This window comes from Glossina fuscipes, unplaced genomic scaffold (genome assembly GCF_014805625.2).
Source record: "Glossina fuscipes isolate IAEA_lab_2018 unplaced genomic scaffold, Yale_Gfus_2 114, whole genome shotgun sequence".
NCBI classification, from domain to species: Eukaryota; Metazoa; Arthropoda; class Insecta; order Diptera; family Glossinidae; genus Glossina; species Glossina fuscipes.
In genome coordinates, this window is record NW_023998457.1 from 5,170,880 (window position 1) to 5,191,367 (window position 20,488).

At 34.0% G+C, this 20,488-nt stretch overlaps 1 protein-coding gene across 10 annotated transcripts in view; it reads left to right on the forward strand.

Annotated features, from left to right (window-relative positions):
* LOC119639995 (very low-density lipoprotein receptor-like) overlaps positions 1–20,031 on the forward strand; it is a 226,995-nt gene extending 206,964 nt beyond the window's left edge. For 9 of the 10 annotated variants that reach the window (XM_038037760.1, XM_038037759.1, XM_038037757.1 and 6 more), the window contains 3 exons: positions 13,895–14,031; positions 14,109–14,258; positions 19,725–20,031. In XM_038037760.1, coding sequence (XP_037893688.1) covers positions 13,895–14,031; positions 14,109–14,258; positions 19,725–19,766 — 329 coding nt within the window. In that variant the 3' untranslated portion in view covers positions 19,767–20,031. Of the gene's footprint in view, positions 1–13,894; positions 14,032–14,108; positions 14,259–16,609; positions 16,681–19,724 lie in introns of those variants that run through there. The other variant, XM_038037758.1, reaches the window with a different exon arrangement.
* Positions 20,032–20,488: the final 457 nt, after the last annotated feature.

Here is a 20,488-nt window from a genome sequence, read left to right on the forward strand (position 1 = left end):
AAAACAGAACAGACGATTGCGCTTCCAAATGTTTAGCCCGCTAAATTAGTTTGGAATCTTGTCAAAATCACGAAATTAATGCACTCTTATCTTTGCAGAGTAGAAACAATAAAAAAAAAAACAATGTCATCATTCCTTATTAAAACATAAAAATGTCAACATAAATTTCTATTAACATTTTACTTCGTCTCTGCACTTCCCCTTTTTGCAGCATAGCACAGTTAATCTTTGCTAAACATGCATGTGGATGGATAAAACTCAAGTGCTCTTTTGCTTGAAAATGAAGTCTTCATTAATTTTTAAAACTCTTATCTGCCCCGAAAATGAAACCGAAATGAAAAGTGAAAAAAAATATTTATATATTTAAATTTTTAAAGTTTTAAAGAAAAAATACTTGTTCATCAAAATTTATTTCATGGTACTTAATGTTTTCGCCAAATTTGAACAGTAAAAGCTTAATGTTTGCGAACGGGAGAGTGTTGACTACACAAATGCATCGAGAGGGCAAGACGGACGAACATGCATATCTAGATGAAATAGCACTTGTATCCAACTCCATCGATCCAACTCATTAACGAATTCATGTTTATGCTTTCAATTACCTCGAAACGTCTTCACCCTAGTGGAAGGTAGCAATTTTAACTTTGGATCCATCAAAGGGTCAAACGGAGCTAGAGCAGAAAAGTATGGGTCGTAGGCCAAGTGAGTAAGACTCGCGTGTACCAAGCCGGTGTTCGGCGATTCAAATCTCAGTACGGCAGAGCGGTCTTACTGGCAGCTATAGTGAGTGAGTATAGTGAGAGTTAATCGGTAAAAGCACAATACTCACTGACTGGGTGTAGTTTTCGCGTTTCCCCTTTCTTTCTGACCCTCAACGTGTTACAAAGCCCCTAAATGACTGCTTATACAAAAGAAAAAGTGTAGTTCAACCAACTCCCTCTTGGGCCTTGAACCAAAACACATCGGTGTACCAAATTTTTTCAAAACGTCTCAAAAATTACGCCCTGTAAGTTGAACACGAAAAAATGAAGACGGAGAGACAAGCTTAAATCCAAATTGGATGAGAGACGACTCACCTTTCATTATACCGATCGATTCAGAATCACAAATCGATCTAAGTTTGTCCGTCTATCCGTTAGTCTGTCTTTTTCATCTATTTCGTCCATCACTTCCCCTATAATAATCAGTTTTTAAAACTCGGTAAATGAATAATTTTAGAGTTTAATGATGAACCGTGCCCAACTACAATTATCTTACTCGTTTTTCTTAATAAATACCTAAGCTTTAGTTTGTAACTTCCATTGCAATGTAACGGTTAAGGAAAGCAGTTCTATTATCATATCATCTATTATTTATTTAATATTCACTCACACTCTCAATTAAAAAGTTTATCACTGGCATGTATGTGTATGACTAAGTTTCTACTCCCAATAGAACTAATGTTATTGACATTTTACTTCTAAACTCTCTCCCCCTCCCCGTCGAATTGATCACAAACAAACACACGTGACTGATTGAGGGTTTGGCAGATGAATGATTAACGAAAATTATATAACAGCTTTCTTGTCTGCATGATAGTTACAATACAAAACAAAATGAAATATTTACACGATTTCACTTTGATAGACAGAGCAATTAAAAATATACTTTGCACTCTTCTTACATGAATATTCTCTTTCATCTTTCATTCATTCATTCTCGCATCCATCATCACGCCATCGGTGATACCAAAAGAGTGTTATAACGCAGAATATATATATGACAAAATTTTGGTGTGTCTGTGTGTTCAAGTATATCAGGTGTATAATTTCTCTCTTCACAAGGGGTATTTTACAATTAAAACTAATTAAAACGTTACAGTGGAACAAGGCCAAATATTGCGTACCCTACGTCATTTCTAAAGAATTAAAATGTATACTGTGTTGTTGCTGTTGTTAAGGCTTGCATTCTGTAGGAATAGAGTTCGAAAGATGAACGTATTCCATTCATATTTTTTACATAATTTATTTAGCTGCCGTGTAAGGCCAAGGCGCGCGACCCTTAAGTCGGCCTCAATCCTCGGTGCGATTGACCTTACTTTACACTTGACAGCAAGACATCGTGTTGTTGCATGGCCGAGCAGATAGGAGTCGTGCTAAACAAGCGGCCCAAGCCCCAGTATGGTTTCACCATTCTTGGCCGTAGTTAAAATCAGTGCTTGGTCGTTAATGTCATAACATTTTTGGCGGCCACGCGCTGGCCTTTCAGGCGATGGTCGCTCCCTTTCGCTTTCTATGCGCTTCTCCTCAATAAAAATTGAGTGCTCAGTCGTTAATATCATAACACTTTTGTCGCTCACGCGAGGCGCTTTCAGGCTTTCGGTCCCTTTCTCTTTCTATCCAGCTTCTTCCCAATAAAAATTTAGTGCTCAGCCGGTAATGGCATAACACCTTTATCAGTCACGCACCTACCTTTACGGCTATGACCGCTCTTTTTCCCTTCCTATCCGCTTCTTCCCAATAAAAATTTAGTGCTCGGTCAGTAATGGCATAGCACCTTTGTCAGTCACGCATCTACCTTTACCAGGCTATGGTCACTCCGTTCCTCTTTTTCCCCCCTTCTTTCTAACCACCATTCTGCTGCACATATAGAAGACATCTCCTAAGTGATAGGTCATACGTATGTTAATTTAATTTAAAAAAAAAAAAACAGAGACTTCATTTTCGGAAATGTTGTAACAAAGACCAAATCCCGTACATTTTCAATACCATGCGTCTTTGGGTTAAATTAAATCAGTGCAGCCAATTTAATGAAAATATCTCCAAAACTGCAACCTATACATACAAAACAATGAACAGACGTCAGACGGATTAAAATGATTCAGATAATGATTCTAAGTTGATATGTGCGCATATATCTTATCTCAGGTAGTCTAGGATGCAAATAAGGCAGCGGACTTCTTTATGTTAGAAATCTTTATGAGATCGTACGTTCGGCAACGTTAAGCAGAACACCTTCCGTTAATATCCTATTAATAAATTTACTTAGGAAGAGAGTTTCTTAAGCAAGTGTTATCTACCAGCAACAAAGTGAATCCAACGTAAGGTAGTGCCATGCTGATCAGAGAGCTTTTATATTGTAAATCGAAGACGATTGATTACTTGAATCTCTACATCTGGCTAAGACGAAAGGTGCGATCCAATATTGAGCCACTTGCTTAAAGCGAAAAAGCACGCTTTCGCTTTATCCATCTTGCGAACTCTTGAAAATAGTTTTCTTGATACGAAGTTAACTACACGTTGGAAAAGCTGCGTTTACATTCGGCCATGGGGTATAAATTTAGTCAACGATTTTTCATATCCTTCCGCCCTTATCAAATCAAAGCAATATAACTTGAATTTTTCGTTTTTATTAAATTAATTTCAACTCTTTGTTTAAAGGGAGAATAAAATCTCAATTTCTTTTAAATGAAACTAAAAATTCTTAACTCACACTGCCTTTCCCTCCCTTCGTAACAAAATGATTTTCCAAGGGCAAAACCTAAAAAAAAAAAAAAAAAAAAAAAAAAAAAACGAAAGAGCGACACATTAATTACCCCTTTATATTCGCTAGAGTTTTCGTTCACATCTTATTTTCACACAATGAAACTCGTTAAGCATGACGCTACAGTCAAACCTTTTCAACTTTTATTTGTATTTAAACACTTGCTTTAACATTTTGTGTAATGCTATGGCAAACGATTACAAGTCTTTAAATAATGGTTTGCGGTTAAATGGAAGGCTTATGCTTATGCTTGCCTTGCAACAAAGATAGTTTCTACGAGGGTAGCTCGGACAGTTATCATGATATGAAGTAATTTTTTTTACAGTAACGCGATCTTTTCGATATTCATAACACCAAACTGCTGGGATATTGGTGGGTTTTAGAAATCATTCTCTAACTCTTTTAGACAACTACGCAAACCTGTAAAGAGCAGAATTCCGCGAACAAAGGCCTGTAAGGAAGTAAAAGCATCTCTTCATGTGGCATTGTTCCGACGACACTTGAGGCCATGTATGAGAAAGCGTGTCAATCATTAAGGGAAATATATTTCAGGGTAATCAACAAGTTTCCCCCCTCTTTGTCACAATACGTATCAAATAATCCTCGTATCGTTGTGGATTCAAACGCTTATTCGTGGATACAAAGAAAATAACATAATGTTTCCGTTTCCGTGCGAACGGGGAGCAAAAAAATAAACCTTAAATAAAGTACGTCGTTGTTGGAGAAAGTAAACCAAACAAGCTGTGAGCCTACCAGTAGTACAAATGTTTTTAAGCAAATAAAAAAACCGCATAACACGGGATTGTAGCCGGGAAATGAATGAATGAAAAAAAAAAAAAAAATTGAAAAAAAAGACAGAGCGTATATATTGTAAAAAATTCTATTAAAGAAGTAGTTGTTGAAGTGAGTTCTGTGGTTCACAAACACACACACACACACACACATACACACACACACACATACACACACATATACACACAAACGTAAATTCTCTATGGAGAATATAATTCACCCATATTTCATAATTATTTTATGTTCAGGGCAAGCTTGTCCGGATATTTATTAACCTGTTTTAAGAAAATTGCGCTTTAAAATTATAATAAAATATTCTCATCCCTAGATGTAACAGTTTTTTTTTTTTTTTGTCCCATAGTAATGATAAAAAATATTTTACAAAAGCACAAGTACTGAGTAAAATTTCGGCGATGGCAAGTACCATTGTTTTTTCATTAAACGAGAAGAGATATAATCATTTCGTCAACACGTTTGCAATTTCCAGAAGGAAGCTTTCAAAACATGACAATTATCAAGTTCTAAATTAACTTAAGCATATCTGTCTGTCCGTCTGTCCGTCTAAAGTAAATATTTTTCTGGCCGCAGCAATGAAGCTATCAATTTCAAATTTGGCAGAGACATCTTCGTATTGAAAGCGAGTCAAATCGATCGAAGGACACACTTCTCAGTAAAGTGAGAGCACTTTTGTTTCCCAGAAAGAATAAAAATTTATCCTTTTTTTTTGTTGTTCATAAATCTACGAAAATTGGAACATATATGTCATAGGCGATGTTATAGTATCTGTACAAAAATATGACTAATTGACCACTCCTACTTAACATTACAGTGTAAAAAATGTTAATTTTTTTTAACATCTTTATAATGGGCAGAAGCAAACTGTAAAAAACTCGTAAAATATATAAATTCTTGACCTAAGCATGCCCGTCTTTTCTGCCTATCTACGCATTTGTCCGTCTTTTCTGCTTATGTACCCACTTGTCCGTCTGCTGCATACATTCTCCTATTCGAAGAAAAAGAATATAACGCTTTCAAATTTGCAAAAGAGTTTGAAAATGGCCCACCAGAGTAGAGTACACACACACATCTATAGAACTAAATTGAGAACATCGTTGCTTTCGGTGTCTTTTGCTCGTTGCTCATAAACTACAACAGATGCACGATATAAGTTTTCGTAAAATTACTCTAAAAGAATAAAAAAAGAATCACCCATGCCCATCCAATGTTATAAAATATGCTGTTTATACCATTCCTTTTTTCCAATCTTTCCTAAGATGACGGTATGGGTATAAAAAATTCGGTCGCAACCAAAAATAATTGTCTTACTTTTAATATAAAAAGGAAGACAAACCCATTATATATATATATAAGGCAAAGAGAAAGGCCATCATTACGGAGGCAGAGTAAGGTTTCTTAATTCCGGTGAGTTCGTTACTGTGTGTAGGACAGAAAGCTATTATTTTTTTAATATGCAAGCGGCGTCCTAGGACGCCGTCCGTTACAACTTCCCTTCTACCATAATCAGCATTTCAAATAAAGTTAAGACAATCGGTCTTGTATTTTAAAAAAAAAGTATACACATACAAAAATACATTTCTTTGAGAGCGACTAGTCGCTATCCAATGGTAAATATAAGCAATTTTTTTTTGCGGCCAGAAAGAGTGAAAAACATAAGAAAAAAAGGCGAAATAGACGAGAAAAGGAGAAAGCATTTATTGTAGTCCTTACAATATTATGCTTAGTCTTGTTATTAAATTTAATTCTTTGTCGACCATGTATCGACATTTTATTTCTTGCATACAGTCCCACGTCGACATAGTGTCGAGATTGTCTCCCTTGAAATTGGTAATTAAAAGCTATGGTGGTAGATAAAAAGAAAAGAATGAAAGGTATGTCTGGCTGGCAATTAAATTGTAAAATTGATGACAAGTCCTTTAAAAATTTGTCATGCCAGCACTTGCACACAGCAGTTGCGGTATAAGAGTATATTAAGTTTGTGCGAATGTATGCAATGCGCAAAAGGAATTTGGGATAGAGCCGCATTTTATTATATAAAGTTGTCTGTCCGTCTAATCTGTCTTGTATCCTTGTGTCAAACCTACAGATCGTAATTTTCGAGTGTCGTAGCTCAAGGACGAAAGCATTTGAAAATTTTTTCGGCCACTTCCCATACAACGCCTTGTCCTAAAAAACTTATACGTAAATAATTTTATTAAGCAAAGTGGCATAGGATATTCAATGATAGGCAGTAAGCGGTGTACTACAATATTTTTACTGGATCTATTGTAATAAGGCGACATGCTGCTATGATCAAAAAATAAAGTGAATTGATTTCAAAAAAATGAAAAATCTGCACCTAAATCCATTTCACGGCTTTCATCGTCTTCACGAATAACGAACAAACAGACAGACAAGCATTAAACAATTCAGAAAGTGACTTTCAGAATCGAACGGTTATAATAAAGATTGCGTAGATGCTAGTGGTGCACACATTCGCACAAACTTAATGTAGCCTTATACCATAACTGATGTAAAGGATATAAGACATATAAAACATAGAAAAGGGAAACAATTTAAAAAATGAGTTCATGTTGTTAACAATGGCTTTGAAGCACAAATAATTGTTGGGGGAGAGAGTTAAAGGAGAGGCCTTTTAAATATATAGCTAAAAGTTAAAAGGAAGTAAATTTTTGGCATTTTCTTTTGCAAACATCCTGCATCCTTATGCAGTGGGCGGGATCGAGCTAGCACATACAGACACACATATATATATATACACAAACACACACACATACCGAGATTGCATAAGGAAAAACCCTTCATTTGAAAATGTTAATGTTTCATTATTACTACGGGCACTTTGAATAGATTGTTTAATCCATGAAAACCATGATACTAAATAGAAACATTTTTAATCTTCTAATGTTTACAACACTTACCTACAGAATGACTGTAATAATAAATGAAATGATAAGGGAAATGTTACCATAATAAACCGGAAATGTATTCATATGCGCAATTGCAAGCCATGTTGAGGGAATTATGCAATCATTTTCTTGCTGCATTTAAGTATTTCGCTTAGAAAAGCATATCCATTACAACGTACGACTGGTAACCACCAATGCTTGAATAGGTATATTCTAGGTCCGTTCGTTTATTATTTTCAAACTTTTTTATTCCCATAAAAGCGGTTTTTTTTAATATCCACCATTAGTCGATAATGCTTGGAGATGGACCTGGGTAGCCGAATAAACAAGAACCGCTAATATGAAGTCAGTGTTTGCTGGTTCAAATCTCAGGTACAACGAAGTCTTCTTTGCTCGTAGCTACAGTGAGTGCTCAGTCGGCAAAGGCACGACATGCATCAATTGAGCACATACCCACTAGGCTACGATCACAACCCTCCCATTTCTACCACTTTCGTCGCTTTTTTTTGACCGCCCTCGTGTTACCTAATAGGAAATATCCCTTGAAGAAACGTCAATCCTGCGATATTGTGTCACATATACCATATCGTATATCGTATGTATTTTGTATTATATTTTTAATTAAAACCTGGCAGCACTCCAGTGTACAAACTAGAAATTTTTCTTATTTTATTAATATATCCCTTATACCACTAACAGAGTGATGATAAAGTGACAGAGGGAGTGGGGCGGGTAAACTAGTGGATGCGTGTCCACATCGGTAAATGTTAAGCCTTTACATACACACACACACACACCAATAGGGCCAGGTTCGCTCTGCCGCACTCTACTGGGAAAACTAACACTAGTCATGATTCTTATCCACTCGGCTACTAATGAACGTCGTGAGCGCATTCTTTGCCCATTTTTTAGCTGCACAAGGAGAATTTATTATTTGTGGACAAATTCAAGAGCTCGGATTCATTCAACTTTTCACTTTACTCTACCAATGATGTTAATGAAAATTTTCCGACCAAGTTTGTTTCTTTATACAAAGTGATCGTCAGTCAATTGTAATTTTCATCTCATAAAATAACTTTATAGGTGATTACGATGATAAAGATCGTATTTATATACTTGATATTGTTCGTATGTACAACAACGGTTCGTTTGTTGTACCGATTTCGACGATTTTCAGGAGTAATTTAAAAAAATTTACGATCAACTTTGTTCTTCTAAGCGGAGTTTTAAGGCCATAATTGTAACTTGAAAACACTGACAGTTAGACGGACGTGCCTAAATTGGTTCCGCGCCGTGCAAGTGGCCCTTTTGAGATCTTCTTGATAAATCTTATGATGAATATTATAAAACGTTACTTTCTTTACTTTTTATGACTCTACCACTTTTGACAGAAAGATGTATTAAGTTTGTACGGATGCAAGAAAAGAGCTTGAGTTACTACTACTACTTTTTTTATATTATCTAAGTTTGTCTGTCCGTCTGTCGATCTGGTTTTCTTGTATCAATATGTATTGGTCCAAGGGCGAAAGCTATTAAAAATGATTGATTTTATGAATAACTGCAGTTAGGCGAAATAGTTTAGAGTATTCAATGGTGGCTCGTGTTGTTACTTGTATTATTTTATGTATTGTGCAAAAATGCACAAGATATCTCATCGTTATTGATATTATGGCAGAAACTGCTTATTAAAAAACTTCCTTTATGTATTTCTGCCGTTTAATGAATAGCTCTGTTAAGCGTCCAAGATTCGTCTTAAAGCGTATAATGTTTTCTCATTGCGTATTTCCTAAATGTTCTTTTTGTTGTTGTTGTTGTTTTGATTTTTCTGCTATGCATTTTTCGTTCGTATGTGTGTGTGTGCAAACTTTTCATATTCAAGTTATGGTTGTTATTGTTGTAAATAATGTTTTTGTGTTTTACATCAAATAAATGTTTAACGAGAGCAAAAAAACTTACATTTCACTGCAGTCAAGTGTCAAATGTTGTGCTAAATGACTTATTCGCACAAGAACAAATACTGATGCATATAAACATTTTCTATGTTTTTTTCTATTTTGTTTTTTTTTTTTTTTTGTTTCTTTTACACACATTGACATGTGTTTGAAATTCACAACACACACACACACACACATACAAAACATATACACACATGCACATTTCCTAGGTTTTCTTTTTTATTGCGACTACTACTGTGTTTGCCACTGGCTGCTTATGTTTGTTGGTTATATATATAATGGTTGAAAATTTTTCATAAATAATTTTAAACAAAAAAAAAAAAAAAAAGAGAAAAAAAGAATATATGAAAACGTGTTTGCGTCGTGTCGTCGACTCCTCTGCATGAGTATGTGTGCACATTTGCTAGTAAGTGCCTATGTACGTTGGTGATCTATGCACTTTTCTACGTATTGTATTTATTCATATATTTATGATAACCAGAATATAAAAAATTCATATTTATTCATTCATCTAACTCTACGCCTGAGTGCTATTTAATGTATATATAAATATATATTCACGCATACTTGCTCAAGATACAGTCTCGATTTTTCGAGTCCTTTTTAAATTTTATCCTTTTCAAGCACATAGTTAGTTTCCTAACGACATACGTATATTTTTTGAATATTAAAGAAAATTTGCTCTCACGAACTGACCGATCAAAGTGATAATAACAACAATTTTTCACTACAATGATTGCTTTAATAAGTTCTTGGCTGCGAAAAGATACCGTTACTCCTCAGCGAAAATATATGCATGCATCATGCATATGGGAGGCTGATCAAAATATAACGAGAAATTTTGATTTTTGTCAAAAAATAGTTAATTAACCTCAAGCAGTGGAACTTTCTTTCATTCTCTGCACTTTTGAGCCGACAATATAGGTCCACATTATATGTTCTAAACCAACTTCCACGTGTTGAGATAAAATCGTTATTGTATCTTCTAAAATTATTAAATGGTTTCGTGCGTAGGGTGATAGTAGGGTTTACTATGTTGTATTAGTTTTTGCTAGACCGCATTCTGCTTTGTAGGATGACTAATATTTTTTCGCTTCGTTCACGCATTCCGACTTCTTTGCATTGTTTGTGTGCACGTTTTGTTCTCTACTGGTTAGGTCGAGAATTTTAATAGCTTGAAAGCTTCTCAAGACGACAGGGACACATATTTCCCAAAAAATCATATATATGCAAACATTTTGTTTTTACCCCATACCACTTGTGATACAAGTACACATTGAGTTTATGGGGATGTATACAGAAGGTCCCAGAAGGACGTGACCCATTTTCCAATACACCGATAACCATTTGTCTATCTTTTTTTGTGTTTGGAATATTTTGGCGAAGGCTCGTACTCCGACATGCTTTGGCCCAGGAAAGAAATGCTATTGGAAATGGTTCGTATCGGACCAACTCCCATATAAAGCCTTGAACAGGTGTAGTATGTAACAGTGTTTTGATACGAATCCTGAAAACATAAACACAGTCAAAATTTTCATTCATTGCTTACTTTAATTTTACTGTCTTTTTGCTCTCTTCTCTATAAAAACCATAAAACATTTTATGAATAAACCCTTTGCTCAATTAAATATTTTTTTAATGCTTTCTATGAAAGAACGTAGACCAAGAAATCCGCTACTTTTTCTCTTATCATTTTGCTTTCACTTCGATTATTAAAAACTGTTTAAATTTTCTTCAAACCACTATGCTCCATCTGTGGAGGTAGGTAGGTAGGTTTTTTTTGGTATTTGTTTCTATTTATTTGATTTTCGCCAAGAATATTTTCATTAGAATCAAACATATATTTTATTAGAATCAAGTCCAACGTTCTGAATCCTTCAATTATTAGCTAAGACGAAGCAATTAGCTAACGCTGTGGACAAACTTTATCGAAAATGATTAGTAAAAAAAAAAAAGAAAAAGTTCAGACCAATTTACTACGTATACCTAGTACCGCATCACTCAATAAGTCTCCGATCTAATTTGTCATTTTCTCGCAAATTCATCATTCAAATGCACTTAGAATGCTTTTCATCGTTTGTCTCTTTGCAAGATAGCCCACAAAATATTGATTCGATAACTTTGCTGGCTTTGAAAGGCTTTCGCCCGTTGCTGTCGACTCAACTAGCAAACGATTTGACATTGGCATGAAATGATAAAACCATATTTCGTCAACCGTCACCGTGTTGCATAAAAAATGCTTTTATTTCGCCCCAACGGCTCCGACACGTTGCTGTTTTTGCTTAAAAGTGAATGGACGCGGTGTCGTCTTCGAATAGACCTTTCTCGCGGACAAATGTACAATAAAAAATAATGCTTTGCCTTCTGATATCTTTTTTAAAGTGTCAACTATCTAATTAAACTTTATTCTAGACTTTTTTATGTTTTCTGGGACAACTGCCGAATCCGTTCAGCCTCCTCGAAATCCTTAGGGCTTGTTTAAAATCAGCAAATCGTAGAGAAATTGTTATTTTCGATGAGATATCCTAAAAATCCTAAAGAGATATCTTAGAAATCCTACAGAAATTGTTCTTTTCAACGGAGAAGAGAAGCCGTCATATTTTTAAGGCAATATAAATATATTAATATATATATGTATATATATTACTCAATACGCTCCCTGTTTAAAATATATATATGGCAACATTTTGAAAGATTCATTTGACTTTTCGATAGTATCAATCTTCAAACGGTACGTGTCAAAATATCATAATATGCTGGCAATAAGTTTGCAAGTTACATTTATTTTAGTGAAGTTTTGCGAATGGAATTTCGTGTACTGATTAAACGTTGCTTCTCAATGGGAATGAATACCGTCCGCTCACATTTAACATTGGCTTAAAAAATGTGACAGCGTCTCTATTCCGTTGAAAAGAACAATTTCTGTAGGAAACATATATATATGTATACATATATATATACATATATATATATATGACCCTTAACAATCAAATGAGATAATGGCTGTCGTCGTGCTTTTATTTGGATGTTACCATGACGACCTTGCAACATTGTCCAGACCTGTCTCCGATTATTTTCCCTATCCATTTTATGATGAATATAGAGAAGATGAATGTATAGAAGATATGTTATCCGTGCTACTACGATCCCCAATGCGTACTTAAAAGCGTCATTTTATATACCCTCTACTGCGGTTGTTGTCATATACGAAAAAAAGAAGTAAGAAAATTATATTCGACTGTGATCGAAATGTTTATGCCCATCACCGTTATTCTGTAAAAGATTGAAAAAAAGGAAATAAATTTGAATATTACATGATATTAGATGGGCGTGGCTGTTTTTTTTTTTACTTTTGTAGAATAGCTCTATGAAAATTTACATCGTGTATTACAATGTCTCAGTTGTAATTCTACCGATATGCGAGCGTTCTAGGCGACTTCTTTGACTTGGTTGAGCCATTCGCGAGTTCTTTTGCAAAGTTTTAGGGGATAACTTTTTTCTTACGAACGGGAGAATGTGTACCATAGATATTACGTAATTGAACAGACGAGCAGCTGGATAGACGAACACATCGACTGGCTTAAGCGCGTTACGAACGTAAAGTTGGCCAAGTGGTTTTACATTTTACGGGGATTTTGAAGTTCGTACGGAAAGTAAAGATGTTTTCAGTTTTGGTTCTGTAGATGTGTTGGCATTGTAGACGGATTCTTTGATCTCTTTTGCAAGCTGGAAAACGATATCCTTTTTTTTAATGAACGGCACAATGTTTGCAACAAATGGACAGATAAGTAGAACAGATGGACATAGTTAGGTGATGAGCTTACATATTTAACGAAGTCTTTGAAGTTAGCTTCTGCGCGTTACAAAGACATTAAAAAAGATACAATTAAATTTTGATACCCTATAATGTTGGGTAGACGTGGTCAATTTTCTCCTTTCTGCACAGGTACTGCAGCATCGCCTATAGAAGGTACGTTCAAACTTTTGTAAATTTATGGGTAATTTTTTCCTCCTCTTGGCAAATAATATGGTACTGCAAGCGTGTTTTTCGACCGATTGGGTTCATTTTCAATAGCAGCCTGCGTGCAAGAACTTTCAATGTTTCTACCAAATTTAAAGTCGATAGCTTCAATTTTGCGGTCAGGTGCTTGTTAAGAAATGCTGGACAGACAGACATTCTTGAATTGTTTTAGAATTTGATGCAAATCAAGAATTTGTATATTTTGTGGCATCTCTGAAGCTTCCATTTGGACGTTGCAAACGTTTTGACAAAATGGCTAATATCCTTCATCTGTTGTTGATGGGTATCAAACCTAAACAAATCTCGTATAAAATATTATTTTACATTACTGTTATAATTAGAATAAAATATTTAAAAGTAATTGTATCTAACAAACTAACTGCGAAAACTGCGTCCTTAGTGGATGCTACGTTATTCTATCAAATCACACTCACTGATGAATGAATGTCTTTGCTTTATTTTCTTACTTAGCTTTGATTTTATTTAAGTTTGGTTTTTTTTTTCATTTCTTTTTCTTTTTTTTTTTTAATAATTATTTTTCTAATTTTTCTGGTGGTGGTAAAAAGTAATAGAATTGTAGTAAATTTCCAGAACACCTATCTATCTACATATGTTATATTGATTTATTAATTTGTATCTTTTTTGGTTTTTTTTTTTTTTTCTTTTTCTTTGTACAGTCAACAAACATACCACCGGTAATGCTACACATAGTGGAGATGGTAGCGTTATTGCCACCACAACACAACCGGATTCCGGTTATATAGCTTTGGTCGTTATCGGTAGTCTGTTAGGCTCTTCATTAGCCTTGGGAGCGGTAAGTTTTGAAAAATAATTAATTTTCATATATAATATAAACCGATTTTAAAATGATTGATTGAAATTGCTTTTCAGCTTTTATATCTTGGCTATCGTCATTGTAGCAGGCGATCGATTAATTCAATGAACTTTGAGAATCCTGTGTATCGTAAAACGACCGAAGATCATTTTAGTCTTGAAAAGAATCTACCGGTTCGCATGTATCCTAGTACGGTAGATGAAGAGGTAAACATTTAAATTTGATTAAGATTGAGATCTATATACAAAGAAAAAAAAGTAATGAAATATAAAAAGTAAACCTAAAGGGCAATAAATCGCCTCGCCAGCTAAAATACTTTAAGTAAGATTAACTATTAGGCTTTCGCGTATCAGCAGTTTACTGTAGTAGGTTGAATATTTATAACTGGTATTGGCTGAGCAAATCTGAATTTCGAGTTACTATACAATACGTCAAAAAAAAGAAAGGTTATCGTTCGGCACAAAGGTACCGCCGGTAAGGCAAAGTTCCACTAAAGACAAGCGTCTGAAATCGGTTTTGAGAGGAGCCTTATGCTTCCAGTAGCCAAGAATCAGTTATGCAGTAAGCATAAGCAGTTATAGAGTTAGCTTTAAAGAAAGAGAGTTTCAGAAATGAGACGCAGAAGAGACTGTATGCGTTGCCTTTCGTGTGCTTTTCAATAATCCGCCATATGTAAGACGCCCTAACAGAGAGAATAAATGGAGAATAAATGGCAGAAGACCGCAGAAGGCCGCAGAAGACGTCACGCTCAATGTCTTTCAGGGTAGACGACGCTTGTAGATTTTCGTCTTTCGAAAAGCAGCTGCGAAAAACGCCTTCTGGCACATAGGTTCTATCGGTTCAACTTTTTTCAAAACTCAGTCGTCGTGCGAATGTAGATGTTCCATTTAAATTTTGTGAAATTCAGTCGTTAATGATACGTTTTCTATTAAGTTTTCACACAGTCGGGCGACACGTCATCAGGATAATCTTTGTAATGGACGTTCCGCCCAATTTTTGATAGGATCAAGACTCAAGAAGGACTGACCACTTAAGATCTTCAAAAATCAATAGCCGGGAACGCCGCCTGCATAAGTATTCTTTTCAACCCTTTTTCCGTTAAAGGGTTAAACGTTATAAGTTTTCCTAAACTGTATTATTTGTCTGTGCGGAACCTTGCCATGCACACTCCTCAAGAATGACTCAAGATTTAAGATCTTCGAAAATCGATGCCGGAATAGGGGATTTACCTTCTGTTAAACATTTTTTTACTCAGATTTTCCAATATTCGGAATTCACTTCGTCCATTGCATTTTTTGTCAAGGGAGATTCGAACGAGGCGTCATGAGGCAAAATCTCCGCATAGACGCTTCGTTCAATTTGGGTCAAGAGTTACCAATTGGGAATGCTGCCATAGATATTGCTCAAGAGTGACTCAAGATTTAAGTTGCTTGGAGATCAATAATGAGAGGCTCCTTCTAGCACACACGTTTTGTTCAACTGTTATCCAAGATACATGCGTTTGGGACATCCCCATGGATGTTTCACTTCAGTGTACAACGATTCACTAAGTGAAGGATACTTTCTACATTAATTTTTTTTCAAGGGACAATGGAACAAAGTGTCATTAAGAGAAATTGTCCGCCTGGACGTTCTTCAATTTTTGCAAAGGGTTGCTTGTATCGGTTGCCACTAGAAATCTTTCTTCAGATTTAAGTTCTTCGAAGATCAATAGCAGGCGAAGCTTCCTGCTCAATTGTTTTTAAAACTTAGCTGTTGCCATATATGGTTCATTCAAGTTTTCCGAAATTCACTAAGTGGAGACACTTTCTGCATTACATATTTTTTTATAAGCGACAAACGAAAAAGACCTTACGCGCAAAATCTTCTCCATGGGCGATCCGCTTAGTTTTCCGCAAGGTTCATCTGTTCGCGATAACGACGTACATATTCCTTGCCTACCAAATATACCTCTATATATATGTAAATTTTCTTTTTTTTTTTTGCTTTTTTGAAGACTTAAAAGCCCGAGAAGGCAGAAAGCCGTTTCAAGTTTTCAGAGGATCAATCGCATTTAGAATTTAAGATTTTCTATAGTAGATTCCAGTCCCTACTAGATAGTTAAACTGTTATAGAAAATCCGATCAATTTATTTTCAGAACTCATTCGTCTAAGTTCTGTTACAGTTTTAGGAGGTCGCATAAAACATCTAAAAAGTTAGAAGAACCTATGCACAAGAAGTAAATTATGTTATAGAACAGCTAGGATTGGATTTATAATGCATCGAATTTTCATGTCAAATATTTAGTGAAATTATTTTAATACAAAGAGTATCATACGAGAATACGAAGAGTATAGATAGGGACTCCAGATGGTATTACGAAAAAAAATTTAAATCGAAATGCAAAACAGAATGCACTTTAAGGTTAAAAATTAACAGTTAAAAATTGATTCAACGAAACTTAACTTATTCACTCTCTGTGTTATCTATATATATATATATACATATATATGTATTTTTGTGTCTGTTTTTCTTTTCTTTATATATTTCTTATATTTCCGATATACAATTTCGTAGCTGCATTGTTCGCAAAGAAGACTGTTTGCGCAGTATTAAAGAAAATACGTAAAATAATTAAGAAAGAAATAAAAAAAAAATTTTACAAAAAAAATTCTTATGTTTTCTTAAATTTTATGTAAAATTGTTTTCTATATTTAAATAATGAAAAAGATAGAAAATTTTATTAATATTTAAAAAACAACTTTTTATGTACACTTAAGATTAAAATTAATAAATATTTTGAAACATATGAATGAAGAATATAGTTATAGACAAATTTAAATAGGTGTATATAGGTATGTGTACCTGTGTATATACATACTCACACATATTCATATATATATTTATTATATTATATATACATATATATACATATAGATATACATTTATGTATATATGCATTTATGTATATAAATGTATATATATATATATATGTATACATAAACATGCATATACACGTATATATATTCGTATATATATATATATGTGTACATATACCTATGTATATATATATGGGAATGTATATTTGTGCGTACATTTATGTACGCATAATTTACGCATGTATTTACCTGCATATGTATAGAAATATAGGGGAGTAAGGTAATTGAAAGAAAACAACATTCACACACATACACACATACGCATGTACACGGGTACATATATATACAATCTCCTCCCACCCTGCTTATGCCGAGCACAAGACGGCGGTGGAGAATATTTAAAATCTCAAGTAGCATTTCAATAAACAATACGTACTGTTGTTAAGCTTAAGATTTTATTAGTTATTCAATTTTTGTTTCCTCTTCTTGTTTCTTATTATAGCAAATCCTTTAGAAATCAAAACAATAATAATTTTAAGAAAGATTTTAAATTGTTATTGATTCGATTTCAGTATTTGTTGTAGCGGAAGAAATTTTAATTTCATATAATAACCTAAAGTCAAATAGTTAAGCTAGTAAATAAAAACAAAAGAAAAAAAAAAACGCTTTTTACAATAATTTATTTATTTTGTGTATTTTAAGTTTCGCCTTTTTTTCTTTTCACACAGTTAAAGCAATTGCCAACAGCAACAACAATAAGAAATTTTTTTTGATTTTTATTTTATGCCATTTAAAAATAAAAGAATAGTAACGGTGTAAATCACATCAGGTCACCACTGTAAAGGAAATATCAAATTTCCATAATAATTTCAGAGCAAGGAAGGAAATGCGAATCCGTCTTCCCAAACGACGTATAGTGCGACGAAGATTTGAAAGAAATAAAAGAATCAGCTCTAGTTTTGCGTTACTGCTTATCGGTCCGTCACGATTATGATATTCCATGACAGGATAAAAATGTGATCGTAAATTGTTCTTTAGAAAATCTTCAGAATTGATTTGTGCTCCGGACGATCATTAGACAAAATACAGCTAATATTCATTTTTCCGCTAATGAGGAATTCTATATAGTTGGAGGTTAAACTCTACTTCACTATTAATACTGACTACGCTTTAAACTTGAATTGATTTCCGCTTTTTGTTAGAGGTTCATTAAGGTCTACGGATTTGTTGTGTGGTAACACCTTTGAAAAACATATCACTATAGAAGTTTCTTAGTTAGTCTAATTAAAAGTTCTTAAGTGAATCTTAAGTAAGTACGAAATGCACATGGGGACGGAATGTTGTTTATGTTGTTTTATATTTGTAGAGGCTACTCTTTTTGCATTTTTCTTATAATATTTTTTTTAACTTTTATCATCTATTTATAAAGTAGGAACACGGGTTTAGAGTTATGTTAAGTTTAAGAGCAATCGATTCGAAAATCTCGTATATTTCCAGGTATACCGTAAAATAGGTGTGAATGCAATAAAATATCGCAAAGTTTTGTACGGAGAAGAAAACATATTTATAGAAACCAATTCAGGCATTTAACAGCTGGTATACGCATCATTGTTACCCCTACATGCGATTTACCTACCTACCTGGCTACATACCTACTTATGAGACAGGGTGCGAAAGTGACCAGCACCTAGAAGTTGGACTCGCCTTTAATTGTACCGATCGGTACAGACTCGTTCTGAATTAGTCTGCTCGTCTGCCCGTCTGTCCGCCTATTACTCTATTTGTCTGTCTGCCCACGTAATTTGGTGTCCAACCTACAAATTGCAATTAACGCAAGGGACGATTTTTCTTGAAAATAGTTGGGATCAGCACGCTTTTTCGATCACTCCCCCTATAACGTACTAGTTTCAAAAGTTGTTTCATTGCAAAAAATTTAAATTTTACAAATTTTCTCGACAAAACTCGCTAAGTAATAATAGTTTGACATTTTAAATTGATGTGAATACTTTGTCTTGGCTAAGGCAATTTTTTGAACCCGTTCTCACATAAGCGAACTGAGTCTTTATACTGTAAAAGAGTGCAGTTTCCTATGTTTTATAGTGAAAATTATTTCGCTATAGCAGATTGATAAAGAAATCAACCTTATCGAAGTTTTTTTATACCCTACACCAAGGGTAGATACAAAGGTATATTAAGATTGACTTGGGATAGAACATTCTTTTGAATCGATCTAAATTTATCTGTCCGTTTTATTGTCTTCAACGTACTTGCCGCAACTGCGGCTACACTGAATCTTGCTGAAAATGAATTGTATCAAACTACTCTTCCTACCTTTATATACAGTAAGTACTTCCTTATGGAAAAGATGCTATATTGATTTCCAAGCATGGCCTGCAACACTTCTTTCCCCAGAATTGCTGCAGCTTTTATACCCAAGTTCACTTATAGAGCGAAAGTAAATTAAGTTTGTACAGATGTGTATAACATTCAGATGGACTTGCGATAGACCCAAGTTTAACTGTACCAATCGATTTAAGCGTGTTTGTCCGTCTGCCCGTTTTCTTGTTTCCAAACCTTAGACCGCAAATTTTTGAAATATTTTGCTGAAATTTGATGCACTTATGTGTTTTGATTAAGGACAAGGAACTCGTTTGATGAAGAACTACATGGTAGTGTAGGGTGGTTTAATGGTGGACCATAACTCACTATAGGATTTTTACTTATTTTTATTTTAATTTTTTATATTTAATTTAATTATATATTTTTTTTTTAATTATATACATATTTTTTGGTTTATTTTTTTTTATTTTCAGTGTAAAGAACCTCTAAAAGAGCTGGGTACTGAATGTGTATAAAGATTTTTATGGCATATACACATTTATACATACATATATGTATATATGTGGAAATATTAAGCAAAGAAAAAGAAATTTTAAAAGACATTTAAGGAAATACTCTCACAATAACATTTAAGACTCAATTAATTTCAATCTTGATCGAAAGAGTTAAAGCGTAAAAGAAATAAAACTAACTTCAAGGCCATTCGACAGAAATTACACATTACTTTCAAATTCTGCAAAGTGATATAAATTCAACTTTAAAAAGGCAAAAAAAAACAAAGAAACAAACAGTGGCATAAAAAAAGAAAATTTTTTTTTCTAATTTTTAGGATATACACTAAAGCAAGCAGCAACCAAATACATATATCCTATCTGTTACATGTATACACCAGTACATCTACATACATATATCACTTTAAATTCACGCAGACAGCATGCCATAAACAACCAAACAAATCATTAACACGTAAAAGTCAACAGCTATCAACTTCATTTAAATGGAGTTTATTATAACAACATTAACGATAGTAATAATAATAGTAGCAACAACAACAACGGCGCCCCCAATACCAATAATAACAATGCCATCGTCGACAACACCATCAACAACAGCAGCAATAAGAACGACATCACCGTCAACCACAACAACAATAAAAATAGTAACAACAACAACAACAATAGCAATCGCTAAAACGAAAAGAAAAACAACTCTAGCAATTCATAAGGCGTTCCAGTTA